The following is a 17,885-nucleotide window of genomic DNA, read 5'->3' on the forward strand; positions in this document are numbered from 1 at the left end:
CTACAATAAAGAAGCCTTTGTTTGTGTTGTCTGAATCCTTTTGTAATGCGTAAATTCCTTTCTTTATACGGTAATAAAATTCAGAAGTACAGTTATACAATATTGATTGCGCGCACATATCCCTCTGGCAAAATGCGGTTTCTGGAACGTATAAAAATCGTCAAAATATTAAATGTAAGTGTTTTGATTAAGTGCGTGTTTAGAATGTTGTTTGTTCAGTTTGGTACGGTGACTATTTTCATATCACTACTTTTCATTTTAAAGAAAAGAGTCCATACATTGACACGTGAAATATATGAAGAGGACAGTTTCAAATAGCATTTTTCTAACTCGAAACACAATAATCTCAGACATTTTGTATTTATTGACATGCACTCCTGTCACTTGAAGTTGATTTTTCCAGCATCATTGATGCGGCTGGGATCACACCTTTAAAAGGTGAGGAGCAGTGCTGCCGCGTGATGCAGGGAAACACATTAAAGACAGCAAAAAAGGAAGACAAGAGCGTGACTTTCATCCCTCATCTACCGTCCAAACATATGACGCTTTTTGGGGCGCATGCAGTCCACAACATTAAGGAGACCTGTTGTGAGATGGAGGATTGCTATTTTGTTTGTTTGGCTGTTTGTCTGGTTTGTGCAGGGGTTGTTCCCTTGGCTACAGTTACATTGGAGGTAAGGGGTGGGGGTGGGGGTGGGGGGCAAGCCCCACCCAAGTACACACATTCCATTTGCTTATCACATGTGATATCACGAGGGAATGTGTTTTGCAGACACAGACAACACTTGGTGTCCCGTGCAGATAAACTGACTGAAAAGCTAATGTACACAACAAAAACTGTGATATTCTACCAAGGACAGAGATAAGCTGGGCTTTGAAAAGAGAGGGAGGTGTTCCCTTAAAGAGAGGCCGCCTGGCCCTGCTGTAATTCTCCGCACTGACAGCTCACTTCCAGGAAAGTCCGAAGCAGTGCAGACATTTGCATAAAAGGCCATGAGTGGCTGTCAGCTGGGGAGGCTGTGTGCAGCACGGGAGGAAACTCAATATACACAGACTTCCCTGGCGCTCCTCACTCAGGCATGCACTCTCTGTGCCTGTCACAATATCTCTCAGCACAGAAATGACCCAGGAAAATCATATGTCATCAGCTGAAGTTGTCTCTTTGGGACCCTACCCTTAAGAGCTTTGACAATATTTTCAGCGAAAATGATCAAGTTTGGGGGTCCTGGGGTAAACTGCATCTAATGCTGTTGGACACCCCAATCCATTCCTCTGAACCCCCGTTCCTTCTAAACTCAGCTGCTAGTTTTTACTCAGAGGAATTCTTTCAAAATTAAATTTCAGTGTTTCCCAAATTAACTTTTGTAAAATGGTGTCCTCTGCTGTGCCAGCGCACCTGGTTATTGTTTTTGTCCAATGCAGGAATTGTATCTGATGCTGCAGTCAGGGGTTGTGCAATAGCTGCTGCTGTTTTATGACCTCTGTACATCAGCCAGTATCCATCGGGGAGAAGGAGGGAGGGGGTCACAAGATGTTCTCCCCCTCAAATCCATGAATGCACTGAGTAATGGCTCACAGCAGGTCTGTGTAGAACAGAAATATAGGTCAATGTTAGCAGGGCAGCAGGGATTTATAGATTAACTCCGAGTGAGTTTGACTGAAAACAGACCGTAACAGTTAACCCCTGCTGCCACATGGACCTCACTGCAGTGCAGGACCTGAACGTCTTATGCTGGGATTATGAAATCAGGGGCTGTTTTTTTTGCATTAATGCTGTGAAATGAATGGGTTTCCATGGCTGTGTATGTTGGCTGTCTCTCCAGCAGGGTTTTGTTTGTCGGTATGAAATTTAAGCATTCAGTAGCATTTCGAAGTAAAGCTGGCTCTTTTCGGATTTTGTCTTTCTGATTTTTTATCCGCTTATGAAACTGACCCAGATCAGTCCATTTTTCTTGCCCTGTTTCTCCATCTTATGTTAAATGCATCTGTGATGCAAGAAACAAAAGAGGAAAAAGGGAAGGGAAAGAACGACACTTTTTATTGGCAATCACCACAGTTTAAAATAAGCTGCTTATAGTGGGCCTCGTGGATAAGTTGGTAATGTTTTTAGTTATCATTCATTTGTGTGCAAAAACTGTTGTCTGGAATAAACAAAGATTACGTCTAACAGTGTTTCGAACAGACAGCTTCAACGCAGATGTGGATTCCAATTGTATACCAAGAAAAATATTAATCATATAATCCATATATTAAGTTAGGCCTAAAATTTAACCCTGTATCCATGGCAAAATACAGAAAACCAATGCAATAACAAACATGTATAAAATGCAGGCAGTGTTAGACACTTCCCATAAATATCTATAATTGAACTGTACATAGATGTGTGTAGATGGAGAGAGCTTGTCAGTATAATTGTTTATTTTTTCTAAATAACACACTGTACTATTAATGCAAGTTAATATTTTGACATATGTCCCGCAAGAGCAGTTGACACAGGACTGTAAGCATAATCCTTATCTAAATTATTACATATATGTACACACCTACCACCCATGCTAATGAAATGAAATATTAATGACAGTAACTTGCACTTCAACGTTTTCACAGGCTGCAATGTTATGCAATAGTTTGCGCATGGCTTTAGTGAAATTTGTTTTTCTTCCCTGGCTTGACCTGTGATTATTCTGCATATATTTACAGATGTATGAAACAAACGCAGATGCACAGATGTTTGTTTCTTAATTAAAACGCACTGATGACTGAGCTGCAGGTGTGTTGTCTCCTCGACGCACTCGGCTGTGTTGTTGTGGTTGTAAACTCTGTCCCTCCCCGCAGCCAATCACCGCGCGCGCACGCGCTGTGCCCGGGCTCGGCCAGCTCGCGCACTGACGTCATCAGTGTACCGCTACGTGCGCTTCTGCCAGTGTCTCGAGCGTGTTTACCGTAAAGAGGGCGGGGCTATTGCGGAGGGTGGGCGGGGAATGGGACGGAGCTTATATAAAGGCCGTCCGACGGCGTGTAGAAGCTTCCATAACATCGGGACTTACTGTGAAGCATCACCAACTGCGCTTTAAAGCAGTGGATCAACAAACGGCGTTAAGGCTGGAGCTACACGGATAGCAACGGGGTGAGACACACGTACTGATCGCTCTAAACTAAACGTTTAATTATGCAACTAATGTTAGCTAGCCTAAATGTATGTTACTGCCATGAGTCAACTTAGACCTAAAGTGGAAGACAGGCGTTATGTGACGCCGCCTGGCGAGAATGTTCGGCGGTCCGGCTGGACATGGAGCCGATTGCAGTGAGAACGCGAAGCGCACAGGTTAGCTGGATAGCACTGAGGATCAGGCTAACTTGGCTAACTGGCTTCCTATAAGCCAAAAGCTGGTAGGTCAGCTTGCAGGTCAGCGTTTAGCAGCTAACTAACGTTTCCTATCTGGTAAAAAAAGCATTTTGTATTGAATCGGCTAAAGTCAGAGGGTTTTAAAGGGATGCTTGAGAGGCACAGTGCTGTCGGCTTTGTGAAGCTGCCTGTAGCGGCTAGCGGCACATAAACACGCTTTATGAATATTAGTTGGCAGATCTGCTTTGTTGATAACGACTACCTGCTTGTAATAAAATAAATCTTATGATGAGTGCTGATGGCGTATCCTTAGTTAGTTCGCTGGCAGTAACGGTCAGTGTGTCAGCTTAGCTGGCTAACGGGAGTTAGCTACAGTAGGCAGTTAAATGCGCAATATTGCTATCGGGTTGCATCAACACTGTAACCGACCAGCGCAGCGAGCTGCCGCACACCTTTCAGTTCGCCAGCTAATTTCATTTTGTTGGGTTTCTGCAGGAATCCCGTTAAAACATCTCAAACATCTATCGTCCAGACGTCGCCGGGAGCATTTCTGCGGTCTCTCTGAAATTGTGATTTCGGAGCAGTTGCAGTTTTTGCCACCCACAGCGTAACGAAGCCGGAGAGTTCGGAAAAAATGGTCCACAACAAAATCACGGAAATGACGGGATTTCACCGTTCCTTTAAGGTGAGCCGCACATCAGCGCTTTCCGTGCCGGGACAGGCCTGCTCATCGCTTTTCGTTTTTCCTTTGGAACTGCTGTAGTGGGAGTTATGGACATGTCCAGATTTGCTCTGGTTCCTGTTATCTGTTCCTCAGTCCCCTTGCTGATAGTGACGATGTTAGACATCAGATAGTAACATAGTGTTGATTTCAGATGATTAATTGAAATAATTCCGTTTATGAAAATGCTGGATTTAATTTACAAACTGAACTCGGCCACTGTGGAGTGTCATTGTGTCTTAAACAATCAAACCCAGGCTGCAGTGAAACTGAAGTGAACTCCAGTGGCTCTTCAGCTTTCTGTGCGGTTGTTGTGATGGCTGAAGGGGAGCTGATGCAGGCTTTGAACTGAAGGCAACACATTTCAGAACAATGCTCGCCCTTTCATTTACAGGGTCAAAACCCCTTCGAGTCGGATGAATTCACAAAAACGGGGTCACACCTCCTTGAGTCAGCCTTCAATTTTGACTGCCCCACCAGACCTGGTAAGCTCTTGTGAGTTTGAAAGTGTGCGTTAGTTTCCTTTTAGAATGATGTTTTATTGATAATCAGCTGTTGACCGCAGGCATCTTTCCATGTGTTGGAACTTGAAGGCCTGCGGTGTCACAGCCCAGGCTGTGCTGAGGGTGTGGAGCTGGCACTGCCTGCTTGTTTATCACCTTTGGTGTTAGACAGACGAGGCTGGGGTGGGGGCTGGGGTGGGGGTGGGATGGGGCCCCCATGGCTGCTCTCTCAGCCCAGACCCAGTGCAGGTGATCCGTTTGGGCTGGCAGGTCTGAGGTCAGTGTGAGCAGCTTTTCAGTTCTGCTGCCCAGACCCAGTGCAGGTGATCCGTTTGGGCTGGCAGGTCTGAGGTCAGTGTGAGCAGCTTTTCAGTTCTGCTGGTCTGTGATTCAGGAAATGCTGCCACCTTCCAGCATCTGCTGCTCTCTGTCAGCGCCTCACTGCTCTCCCTTTGGGTGCAGATATGCCCTCCAGCCAGCCTATCGACATCCCCGACGCCAGAAAGAGGAACAAGAAGAAGAAGAGATGCAGGGCGACTGACAGCTTCTCTGGACGGTTTGAAGGCAAGTCTGTGTCCCGAAAATGACTCTCCCCCATCTCCCTGTGCATAACTGCTGGTGCTGTGCAAGGCAGTTTCCTGACTGCGTTTCGCTCTGTGCTCTCAGATGTGTACAGGCTACAGGAGGAGGTTTTGGGGGAGGGGGCCTATGCCAGAGTCCAGACCTGCATTAACCTGATCACCAACAAAGAGTACGCAGTGAAGGTAGGCCCGGCCTCAAGTCGCACTATGTCAGCATTGAATTCACACGCTTAGTAGAGGGGCTGTGGAACAGGGTGTAAGATGGGGCAATATTCTCAAAGGCCTTTTGTTGGGAGTTTGCTATATAGGGCAGGAATGAAACTAGTGTGAACTTCAGCAAGTACTTGCATTGTTTCTATACTGACTTGATGATAGGTGTATCAGTATCAGCCAGTGTATCTGGCAGATTGATGCAGTGGGTTTCATTGTAGGGAAGGTTCTTATCAGCCTCTGCAAACGTGTGGAGTGGAGTAACTCACGTGGCAGCACACGGGAGCATGCACTGCGGACACAAGGGCCTCACGCTGGCCCTTCTCACTGGTGGCATCTCGGGTTAAACTGGCCTGACACACGCTGGCCCTTCTCACTGGCGATCAATAGGAAGATCTGACATTTTATAAGCCACTCATGGCTCAAGCGTAGTGGTTAAGGAGCAGGACTCGTGACCAAAAGGTTGCCGCTTCGATTCCCCGTCAGGGCACTGCTGTTGTACCCTTGGGCAAGGTACTTAACTCCCAATTGCCTCAGTAAATATCCAGCTGTATAAATGGATAACATTGTAACTGATGAAGTCGCTCTGGGTAAGAGTGTCAGCTAAATGCCAGTAATGTAATGTAAGAATGTAATGTTGGGTGCTTCGTGGCCTGCAGTGTAGGGAATGCACTGTATGCACTGTATGGTGGTTAGAGCAGGGGTGTGTGACTCTGCCCCACAGCGCCGATGTGCTCACTGTTGTTGTTGTGCGTGTGCACATGCTGCTAGCTCAGCACAGAAACTTCCTTTATAAAATGTCAGCCTCCCTGTGTGCCAACCAATCAAATGCGAGGGGCGGCACCCTCCACCCCCCTCACATTACTCTCATTCGACAGCAGGGCCTCCAATGGCGGGAACAGTATGTACTGGTAGCTCTGCCAGAACACAAAGTGTGGGGGGGTGGGGTTACACGGCCTCTCTCTGCTCCATCTGAACACCTTTAAAACGGACTGGGGACCGAACGGCAGCCGTTACACATTCCTGGCAGCTTGCCTAACTTCTCATGCCTCAAGCGATTTCTTGTGAAATTCCTTTGACATTGTTTTTCTCAGCGCATGAAGGGAACTGGCCGGATGGCCTCGGAGCGCCAGCGCAGAGTTACGCTGCACTGACTCCTCCTCAAACCCGTTTCCCGTTGGGAGGCTCCTTTGTACTGCTGTTTGATCAGTTTGTGTTGATGTTGCCTCAACGCGTTTCAGGGCAGGTTACTGGTCTTCGCTGGTCTCGGCTGGGTGCTGGGAGGCTCTGCTGGCCCGGCTGGGTGTCGGGAGGCCCGGCTGGGTGTCCTGCAGCGTCTCCCTGGAGACTGCAGACCTGGCCTGCCAGCTGTCAAAGAAACCAGGGTAGCCGTGGTCTTAGTGTCTGCAACGAAAGCCGGACCCGGAGGCATTGTGGGGCAGCGCAGAGCCGGTCTGAGCCTCTGCAGAGTGCCGCCGGTGTTTCCCCGCCTGGGCCGGGCTCTGGCCTGCTGACTCAGGGGTGGCTTCTGCTGCTCTGTGCCACTCGGATGCTTTTCAAAGGCATCGCTAATCCAGCTGGCAGCCCGAGCCACCCACGCAGCACACACACACCGGCCGCTAGGCAGGCAGAAGTCTGGCAGTATAGGCTTGTCATTCATGTACAAACATTTTTTCTCCTCAAAGTTTTAGGCTGTGGGAGCCGAGGCCCCAGGCCTGTGTTTCGGCTGCCCTGAGCTCTGCCTGTGTGTTTCAGATCATCGAGAAGAGACCCGGACACAGTCGCAGCCGTGTATTCAGAGAGGTGGAGATGCTGTACCAGTGCCAGGGTCACAGGTACGACGCCACTGTCACAGTAACACACTACACCAAGCGCAGAACTGCGAGTCAGTGACACACAGAACTGCGAGTCACAGTGACACACTGAACCAAGCAAGTCACATTCTAACACTCGCTTACTTTCCTTAGCTGACATTTACAGTGAAACAGCTTACAGCTGATGTATGTGTTGATGGTTAAATAACTTCCTGTTGCACGACACTGAGGATATCTTTCTGCTGTAAATATAAAGGCTACATACCAGCAAACTGTGCCAGCGACTCGCATATATCATCAGGATCGTTTGAACATGTGCTCGTGGATGCACGCTATAGGCAGTCATACACTCGTTACATGCGTGTGATATGCACGCTATAGGCAGTCATACACTAGTTACATGCGTGTGATATGCACGCTATAGGCAGTCATACACTAGTTACATGCGTGTGATATGCACGCTATAGGCAGTCATACACTCGTTACATGCGTGTGATATGCACGCTATAGGCAGTCATACACTCGTTACATGCGTGTGATATGCATGCTATAGGCAGTCATACGCTTGTTACATGTGTGTGATGATTTTCGCTGCCCGCTGGCGTGCTCGTCTGACTCCCACTCCTATCTGTTCTGCACAGGAACATTCTGGAGCTTGTCGAGTTCTTCGAGGAGGAAGATAAGTTTTACTTGGTGTTTGAGAAGCTGAGGGGAGGTGAGCTTCCGTCGCACAAATCCGAAACTCATTTTTACCACCATATTGAGCATGCTGGAGTCTGCTGAACAGAAAATTGTTCAGTGATTAATTTGGAACAACAAAATCTAACATTAAACTCGATGTGAAAACGACAAATGTTGGTGTAGCACCTGTTTCTGCAGATGTTTTCCTGCTAAGGTGAAATGTTTGACACAGGTGTTTGACACGGTAAGAAGTGAATTCCCTCTCACTCTACCTCTCTCTCTCTACCTCGCTTTCTCAGGCTCCGTTTTGACTCACATCCATAAGAGGAGGCACTTCAGTGAGCAGGAGGCCAGCATTGTGGTGCAGGACATCGCCAGCGCTCTCGACTTCCTGCACACTAAGGGTGAGCTGCACATATCTGGCCAGCACTGGCCCGCTCCTGTGCCCTAGAGTGTAGCCTGTGCGCTCTCTCTTCCTCTCTCTCTCTTCCTCTCTCTCTCTTCCTCTCTCTCTCTTCCTCTCTCTCTCTCTCTCTCCCTCTCTCTCCCTCTCTCTCCCTCTCTCTCCCTCTCTCTCCCTCTCTCTCCCTCTCTCTCCCTCTCTCTCTCTTCCTCTCTCTTCCTCTCTCTTCCTCTCTCTTCCTCTCTCTTCCTCTCTCTTCCTCTCTCTTCCTCTCCCTCCCTCTCCCTCCCTCTCCCTCCCTCCCTCTCTCTCTCTCTCTCTCTCTCTCTCTCTCTTTCCCTCCCTCTCTCCCTCTCTCTTCCTCTCCCTCTCTCCCGCTCACACACTGCCTCACTTCTCTTGGCAGGAATGGCGCACAGAGACCTGAAGCCAGAGAACATCCTGTGTGAGCACGAGGACAGGGTGAGTCCCGGGGGGTGAGTCCCGGGGGGTGAGTCACGCCTGGGCTTCAGTGACTGAAACTGAGCCTTTAACACAGAGAAGAGCTCTGTATGCAGGGAACAATCCAGGCATGTAAAGCTTGGCCGTCTGAGCTGTATGGCTGATTACACACTGGTCGTGTTATTGCAGTTCCATTGTAAGAGTCTCTCTCCCTCCTGGGCAGATCTCTCCTGTGAAGATCTGTGATTTCGACCTGGGCAGCGGGATCAAGCTGAACAGTGACAGCTCTCCCATCTCCACCCCAGAGCTGCTGACCCCAGTAAGTCTGCTGCAGCAGCCCTGTGCTGTGCGGCTGTGCGTGTGTGTGTGTGTGTGTGTGTGTGTGTGTGTGTGTGTGTGTGTGTGTGTGTGTGTGTGTGTGTGTGTCCGGGTCCGGGTCCGGTGCAGAGTGTGATGCTGACAGGCTGTACTGCAGGTTACCTGCGGTCAGATGTCCTCAGTCCCTCTCCAGAAGATAAGCCCAGCATGTTTACAGGGTGTCCTTATCGCCTGTGCTGGTGTCATCTGAGGGGAGCCTTTCCATTGGCCAGCTCAGGGAGTCTGCAGGGCTCAGGTCAGGGTCACGGCTGTCAGAACCAGGCTGCCCCGTTCTCACCTGGCAGCTCTGGGAGTTGGAATGGCAGCCTGTGTTGCCATATCTCACCTGGTCTTATCTCTTCTGTCTTTGCAAGGTTAGATCTGAAGTTTTATGGGTTTATGCATGTGATTATCTATCCCACAGATTGCCAAGGGCGAAGTTCATGTAACTGTGGGCCTAAAGGCTTTGAAAACTGAGCTTGAGGAGGGAAGAGGCAGGAGTGAGCCATGGGGCGGGGCTCTGGGGGGGGGGGGGGGCGTATTGGGGCTCCGGGGGTGCATTTTGTGGCTGGGACCGGGCGTTCGGAGGCTGTGGCTCTGAACTGTTCTTGGCTCTTAGTAGTAGTGGGGGGGTTTACATGGCAGGGACGAGACCCCAACTGTTCATTACTCTTATGATAGTGATTGACTGGATCCACTACCAATATAGCATTTCCCAGCATAAAGGGCTGCTACTCACCCTCAGTGAGAGGCAGAGGTCTGCAGGGTCTTAGCTGCAGTTTCACCTGTGGATTTCACAACAGATTTTAGATAGAATTCAATCAAGTAAAACTGTGAATGAGTGAGGTGAGGGGAACTGAGCCACCAGATGTGAATGCACACATGCATTAATCCCTGTGGACCAGTGGCTCGTCAATGAGGCATTAAGAAGTGGACTGGAGAATGTGATACTGAACTGACTTTCCCCTGTCTGCAGTCGGGGGGCTGAGAGTGTCCCGGCACCGGGGGGGCTTTGTGTGTTTGGAGTGTGGGTGACAGAGGCAGCTGTTTAACTCCCCTGCCTCAGCTCTGAATGCCTGCTAAGGCTACCCTCTCGTCTGCCCACTTCAAAGCTTTTTTGCTAGGGTGGTTTGAATGTGTCGCTCCCTCGCTCGCTCTGCCTCCCTCTCCCCCTTTCTCTCTCGCTCTGATCTGAGCATGTCTGCATTTTTTCTTTGTTGTTAGAAAGACAGATCAGCCCTTTCACCAGCACTTCTCCCCTGCCTAGCAACTGTGCTGTGATTGGCTGGCCAGCAGGAGGGTGGGTGTGTGGGCGGGGCTGTGGGGCTGTTTGTTCAGGGCTCTGACTCTGTCACACGCCTGATCTTATCTCCGTTTCGTCTTTTCCTTTCACTGCTGTAGTCTTTTATTCCTATATTTCCAGACGCTTGTTCTGTTTCACCTTCCTGCAGCTGCTGTGAAAGTGTTGTAAAGAGTGATCCGGTGCAAGAAAGGCTGTGCATGCAGGCTGTTTCCTGCAGAGCGGTACGTAATGAGGCGGTGCTGCGCCAGCCACGGCTGAGTTTCTGGGAATCACTGTTTGTGCCGAGCAGGGGAAACTCTGCCTGTCAGCAGGGTGGAGTCAGCGGGGCGGAGTCAGCGGGGCAGAGTGTGGCGTGACTCGGTCACATGAGTCAGAGTGGCCAGGAAAGCCCCACAGATCCCGCAGCCTGGGGGCTTTGGCGGCTCGGCGTCGCGGGGGGGCTTTCTGCTGCATGTCAGCCTCCTCTCTGAGGGAGTGGCACTGCTGCCGATCCTCAGATTCAGCTATGCGAACACGGACACACACACACACACACACACACACACACACACACACACACACACACACACACACACCCCTTCTGCTTTGTTTCTCAGTCTTATTTACCTTGGATTAAACAGACGCATAAGGTAATGCCAGGTGCTCTGATGCTCCTGAGGTGCTGGTTTATACTGAGAGAGGCAGTTCCGCGGTGAGAGAGACAGCAGCAGGACTGTCAGTGACGGCAGTGTGTTACGGTGACGGCAGTGTGTTACGGTGACGGCAGTGTGTTACGGTGACGGCAGTGGAGTACGGAGCAGGAATGTTTCCTCCCTCTGGGGCCAGCCAATCACAGCCGGCCTGAAAGCAGGGCTGTGTCTCAGTGCCCTGCTGAACTCCTGACCCACTCTCAGGCCCAGCGGTGAAGCCACGCCTTGCGCTGTGTGTGTGTGTGTGTGTATGTCTGTGTGTGTGTCTGTGTGTTATGTAACAGCTCCCTGCAGTTGGGGCTATGATTTGCTGCTGTTTTGCCACAGAATGCTTGGCCTAATTTCTGTGTGATGCAGTAAAAACGGTTCTTAGTTTTAGTTCCAGTTAGTTTAGTTTAGTGTGTGTGTGTCTCTCTGACAGCGCGCTCTCTCTGTGCAGTGTGTGTGAGAGTGTGTGTGAGAGTGTGTGTGAGAGTGAGTGTGTGTGTGTGCGTGTCGCTCTCTGACAGCACTCTCTCTCTGTGCAGTGTGAGTGTGCGCGCACGTGTGTGTGTGTGAGTGTGAGTGAGTGTCTCTCTGACAGCACGCTCTCTCTGTGCAGTGTGAGTGTGAGTGTGAGTGAGTGTCTCTCTGACAGCACTCTCTCTCTGTGCAGTGTGAGTGTGCGCGCACGTGTGTGTGTGTGAGTGTGAGTGAGTGTCTCTCTGACAGCACGCTCTCTCTGTGCAGTGTGAGTGTGAGTGTGAGTGTGAGTGTGAGTGTGAGTGTGAGTGAGTGTCTCTCTGACAGCACTCTCTCTCTGTGCAGTGTGGCTCGGCGGAGTACATGGCGCCGGAGGTGGTGGAGGCGTTTAGCGAGGAGGCTAGCATCTACGACAAGCGCTGCGACCTGTGGAGTCTGGGGGTGATCCTGTACATCATGCTGAGCGGCTACCCCCCCTTCGTGGGCCGCTGTGGGGGGAATTGCGGCTGGGAGTGGGGCGAGCCCTGCGCCGGCTGCCAGGTACGGGCGATGCACACACACACACACACGCACACGCTGCCGTTCAGAGCGCGTCTGTGAGTGGGAGCTAACAGGCCGCCTCTCCTGCAGAACATGCTGTTCGAGAGCATCCAGGAGGGGAAGTACGAGTTTCCGGAGAAGGACTGGGCCCACATCTCTGCCTCTGCCAAAGACCTCATCTCCCGGCTGCTGGTGCGGGACGCCAAGAACCGGCTGAGTGCAGCACAGGTGCTGCAGCACCCGTGGGTCCAGGGGGTGAGTGTCTGTAGTCCTCACTGTGTGTGTGTGTGTGTGTGTGTGTGTGTGTGTGTCTATGTGAGACTGCTTGCTGCCTACCAGCTTTTTATTAATGTAATGTTTTTTCTTCCTTTCAGTGTGCTCCCAACACCCTGCCAACATCCAACCTGCTTCAGAGGTAAGACACAGCTCTATTGTTGCTGAAGCGGGGCGTAATCCGAGGCGGGCGCTGGGTGGCGTAATCCGAGGCGGGCGCTGGGTGGCGTAATCCGAGGCGGGCGCTGGGTGGCGTAATCAGAGGCGGGGCGTAATCAGAGGCGGGCGCTGGGTGGCGTAATCCGAGGCGGGCGCTGGGTGGCGTAATCCGAGGCGGGCGCTGGGTGGCGTAATCCGAGGCGGGCGCTGGGTGGCGTAATCAGAGGCGGGTGCTGGGTGGCGTAATCAGAGGCGGGTGCTGGGTGGCGTAATCAGAGGCGGGCGCTGGGTGGCGTAATCCGAGGCGGGGCGTAATCAGAGGCGGGCGCTGGGTGGTGTAATCAGAGGCGGGCGCTGGGTGGCGTAATCCGAGGCGGGCGCTGGGTGGCGTAATCCGAGGCGGGCGCTGGGTGGCGTAATCCGAGGCGGGGCGTAATCAGAGGCGGGCGCTGGGTGGCGTAATCCGAGGCGGGCGCTGGGTGGCGTAATCCGAGGCGGGCGCTGGGTGGTGTAATCAGAGGCGGGGCGTAATCAGAGGCGGGCGCTGGGTGGCGTAATCAGAGGCGGGGCGTAATCAGAGGCGGGCGCTGGGTGGCGTAATCAGAGGCGGGGCGTAATCAGAGGCGGGCGCTGGGTGGCGTAATCCGAGGCGGGGCGTAATCAGAGGCGGGCGCTGGGTGGCGTAATCCGAGGCGGGCGCTGGGTGGCGTAATCCGAGGCGGGCGCTGGGTGGCGTAATCAGAGGCGGGGCGTAATCAGAGGCGGGTGCTGGGTGGCGTAATCCGAGGCGGGGCGTAATCTGAGGCGGGCGCTGGGTGTGACAGCTCTTCTCTGCTCTTGCAGGAACAGCAGTGCCAGGGACCTGACGGACTTCGCAGGGAAGGCGGTGGCGGTGAAGCGGCAGCTGGCCGAGCGAGAGGAGAGCGAGAAGGAGGCGGAGCAGCAGCAGGCTGCGCTGGTCGTCACGGCGAGCTCCTGCTCCATGCGCCTGTCCCCGCCCTCCACCTCCAAGCTGGCCCAGCGCAGGCAGAGGAGCAGCGTCCTGAAGGGGGCGCCGGTCTCCGCCTCGCAGCTGCACCAGCTCCTCGCACCCCTGGTCATCGTCGGGGACTGCGCCTGAGCCCCGCCCTCTCCGCCTGCGGACAGCTCAGCCTGGATCTCGAAGCTACGCTCTCAGCGGCAGCCAATCAACCACACGGAACACTGACAAACACTGGCCCAGGCGGGGGAGGGGTTAACAAGTGCATTTTTTTTTTTTTTTGACAACAGAAACAGAATTAAAGCGAGCTCAGTCACCAAAGGACTAACTGTTGTGCTGCTTCCATGTGTTGTAACTGGATCCACTGTGAATTTCACACTGAGAGAAAAAATCTGTTTTGCAAAGCATCAGGAATGTTGTCATGTTTGTATGTTGGCGTGTGGACTCCCTCTGCATGGACACCTCTCTTATGCAGCGGCTGGGATGCAGGAGCTCCGCTTGCCTTGGTCAGCAGGGACTGTGGCTGCCGCTACCCTCTGATCGCCGTGGCGCTGGGTTGCTGGGACCCCCTGCGCTCCTGAAGGTCATTAACTCCCATCACGTCTTCCCCACTGGGCAGATTCACTGCTCAGAGAGTGACCCCCCCCCCCCCCCCACCCCCCTGCTGCCTGTGTCCCGATGAGCTGCTGACCAGCTGCCAGCTGCTGCCATCGCAGGGGGAATGTGCCGGAACGTGCTGGAACTTCCCAGCAGCTGAGCGCCGCGGGCGCAGCCTCAGTGTCGGGTCTCGGGATCCTCACGGCGGGAGGAGACTCCCTCCCCGCCCCACCTCCTGCCCTTCCTGTCTGTTTGGCTGCAGTGGAGTCACCCGAACCCCGGACACCTGCAGGGCTGTCGCACTGAGCCGGCAGAGCCACGCAGCTCACTGGAGCCTCTTCTGTTTTCATTTGACTCAGCTACACCTTGTTTGGTAAATATTCAGGGTAATTGGAAATGGAACAGAAGCCAATCTCAGGCTGTTGTACAAAGAGCTGCTGTATCATCCTGTATCACCTATGCAGCCCATGAATGCATGAGGGCTTAGAGGCGTGGCCATGCTTCTCCATAGCGCACAAAGACTAGTGATGATTGGCTGGGTGTGTGAAACCTGACTTCACTCGCGGAGTGGCTTCAGTTGGTGTGAAAGTGAACGTCAAAATCCTGTGTTTGGTCTCATCTCTGTTTATGTGAAAGGTTCTGACCTCAGTAGGCACATAGACTGGTTGGTGTTAAAAAAAAGAAAACATGACTACTTCAGGGAACAGCTTCTTTAAAAAAAACTGAAGGAGTATTTCACAGACCCTGATTGGCTGTAATCCAGGACAAATCACATTTTGACAGTCATGGGCCAATAATTGTTGGTAGATGGTGGCTCATTTTGGCACAAAATGGCCAGTCCTTAAAGCCCTGCAGTCTCCAGAAGCCTGCAAAAATAAGACCCAATAATAATCGAGGAAAAATTTAAAATGGTATGAGAGATATTGGGTGTTATATTTAAAGAGAAAACAGCATTCCAGAAGGAAAATAAACCTCTATGGAAGTGTAGCTGTCGGAATACAGAAGTTTTTAAAAAATGTTTACTTTTATTTTTGTCTATGGTTAACTCCAAGTCAAATTCAATGTGCCACACTGCTGTTTCTATGGTTTGTTACTAAGCTTTTATTTTGGACTGTTGTAATTGTTCGGGTGGAAGACCGGATGTTTTTTCCTTTTTTAAAAAAGTTGTTTTAAAAGGTTCATGTTGATGAACTGTGTTTATATGGCTGGAGAGACTGAGTGCGAAAGTAAGTGAAGGACAGCAGAGGAAGAAAAGATAAAAAACATGGCAGACTATTTTTGGTTTTCCAGTTGTTCTTGTGTATAGATTTGGGCCGTTAACTCTGAGCAGAAGCTTATTTCCTCTACATCTGGCTTCAGGCAGTTTCTGCATGGTACCTGCTGAGGAAGGCTGAGTTTTGGGAGATGAGGCTGTAGGGGGGGGCACCCCAAAAGCCCGTGTGATTCATGCTAATGTTCTCTGTGAAGTCTCGGTCACCCCAGTACTCTAAAGTGGGGTAGCCAGCATTTCAGCGCGGTGCTCAGACACACAGCCGTGTCAGAGGTTTCCTGTGAAAACGAGCTGTGACGATAAGAGGATGCTGATTGTTATTTTTTGTAATATTTCTACAAGTGCATTTCTGTGGGTCATTTATGTCTTATAGTAAGACTTTTTAATATATGAGCAGTTGTTTCCTCATGTTTTGTTTTGGAAACTACCTTGTGCAAAAGAAAATCCAAACTACCCTAAAATTAGACAAAGCACAAACTGGTTTAAGTGGTCTTTGCTCTCAAAAAGACTAATGTTTTCTTTAGTTATGAATGACATATTGTAAACCTGCCCAACCCACACAAGCAGCTCTCCTCAGAGGGGGGGCTGGCTGTAGGTCAGCTACCACAAACCTGCTTTTTCTTTTTTTGGTCCAGTACATTTGCTTGGGGGGGGCTGGAGGAGACAGTGTAAACCACCAGACTGTATTTTCTCATGTAAATTAAGCAGGTAAAGCAAATGTTCAGTGAAGTCATGGAGGTCAGCTCTCCATCAAAGCTCACACTGCAGTTCCTCTGCCCTGGTGAAAAGCATCAGGACAGCTACTCTCTGCAGACGTGTTTCTACCTTAAGTGGTTTGTTTGGAAGGGGACACAGGTGTGTGTGTGTTTCTCACTCTGACTCCTGCCCTTCTCTTGGGTGTAAAATGCCCTTTTGTATTAATCTCTGTTGCTGTATCCCCACTACCTCTACACCCCCAGTTTCCAAAGGCATGTGCAGGGCAGAAGTTGGAAAAGGAAATGCAATTTTCAATGCCCAACTTGCAGTTATTCAAAAAGCACTTTAACTCTACCGTGTGACTGATGGCAGGTCACTCCAAGCAAAATTTAAGACCGCTGTTGCCAGGATTTTGTATGGTATTTTTCTGAGACTTAAAATAAAATGGCATTGAACCAGAATCCCCCAGTCTGTCATCATTTTGCTGTCCTTCAAAACACCTGAGTTTCACATGCTCGGAGTGTTGCACACACCTGTGACAAACGCTGCTCACACACCTGGCTTTGCTTCAGAAGTGCTTTAACATCAGGCTGCAGGACCAGGTTCTGATCAAGAGTGAAGAATCACGTGCGGTAAACTGAGTACACACTGCAGAAGACCCCCCTCCAAACTCACACACACTCGTTTAGTTTCCACACACTCCTGTTGCACCAAAGTCAAGTGTGTTACCCCACAGCCATCCCCTATCTTCCACTCTCATCTCTCTTTAATGTGTGTCGTTAATGCCCTGTGTTAGCTCCCTGCGTTAGCGTGTTCGTTAGCGCCCTGTGTTAGTGCTCTGCGTTAGCGCTGTTCGTTAGTGCCCTGTGTTAGCTCCCTGCGTTAGCTTCCTGTGTTAGCGCTGTTCGTTAGTGCTCTGTGTTAGCTCCCTGCGTTAGCGCCCTGTGTTAGCGCTCTTACTGAGGTGGAGCAGCAGACAGTGGAAACGTGCATTAACCTGTGAACGGGAAATGACGAGTCGCCGATGAAACTGATGCAAGGGCTGCACTGACGACACCCCTCCGGCGGTTTCAGGAGGGTTTGCATTCCTCCCTGCTGTGTGTGTGTGTGTGTGTGCGTGTGTGTGTGCGTGTGTGCGTGTGTGTGAGTGTGTGTGCGTGTGTGTGTGTGTGTGTGTGTGTGTGTGTGCAGACGTGTGGAGCAGATACCTGCCAGGTGAGTGAACAGGCACGTGCAGGTGTCCACACCCCCAGTGACAGCGCAGGTGACCCTGTCCCTCAGGTGGCCTCTCCCCCACTCCGCCCAGTACTGCCGGAGAACCAGCACCGGTCATGGGCTAACACAGTGATTCATGGGTATATTAATGTTTCATAACATTTCTATAATACGAACTGACCCCGAGTAAAAAGAGCATAGAGTAACATATTAGGTACACGTTTAAAGGTTGTTATCCCAATTCTGCAATACCTGCGCACCTGCCAATGCCTGCTGCGCCAAGCTACAGACCCCCTGCAGGAGTGAGTCCCGCTCAGCATGTGAAACACCACGCTGCTGACACTTAAATCGATAAAAATCAATATTGGATTATATACATAATCATTGTTTTGTCACTGCTTGACGTTTGATGTGTTGATGTTCGGAATGTCTGCGCCCTCTGCTGCAGCAGGTTTCGAGCAGAATTAGGGCAGCAAATCCAGCAATTTCCACAAAAACCTGCGGCGTGACGTCATGGCAGCGGCGTAATGTTTCTCATTCGGGTGTTAAAGAGCTGCTCTCCTTGCTGCAGCTGCCCGAGGGAGCAGGAAACCCTGCCTGAAGAATATTTTTATAAATACTCCATACTGTTACTTGTTGCATAGA

The 17,885-nt window shown here is 51.0% G+C and overlaps 1 protein-coding gene across 1 annotated transcript; it reads left to right on the top strand.

Moving 5' to 3' along the window:
• Positions 1–3,041: 3,041 nt before the first annotated feature.
• LOC118795515 (MAP kinase-interacting serine/threonine-protein kinase 2-like) lies at positions 3,042–16,486 on the top strand. Its single transcript, XM_036554051.1, has 14 exons — positions 3,042–3,127; positions 3,842–4,031; positions 4,462–4,552; positions 5,033–5,134; positions 5,237–5,334; positions 7,117–7,196; positions 7,817–7,890; positions 8,156–8,260; positions 8,666–8,721; positions 8,924–9,019; positions 11,857–12,051; positions 12,142–12,306; positions 12,426–12,466; positions 13,327–16,486. Exons 2-14 carry the CDS (start codon positions 3,981–3,983, stop codon positions 13,601–13,603), a joined length of 1,431 nt encoding a protein of 476 aa, XP_036409944.1. The 5' UTR covers positions 3,042–3,127; positions 3,842–3,980; the 3' UTR covers positions 13,604–16,486.
• Positions 16,487–17,885: the final 1,399 nt, after the last annotated feature.

The sequence above is a fragment of the Megalops cyprinoides genome, chromosome 20 (assembly GCF_013368585.1).
Source record: "Megalops cyprinoides isolate fMegCyp1 chromosome 20, fMegCyp1.pri, whole genome shotgun sequence".
NCBI classification, from domain to species: Eukaryota; Metazoa; Chordata; class Actinopteri; order Elopiformes; family Megalopidae; genus Megalops; species Megalops cyprinoides.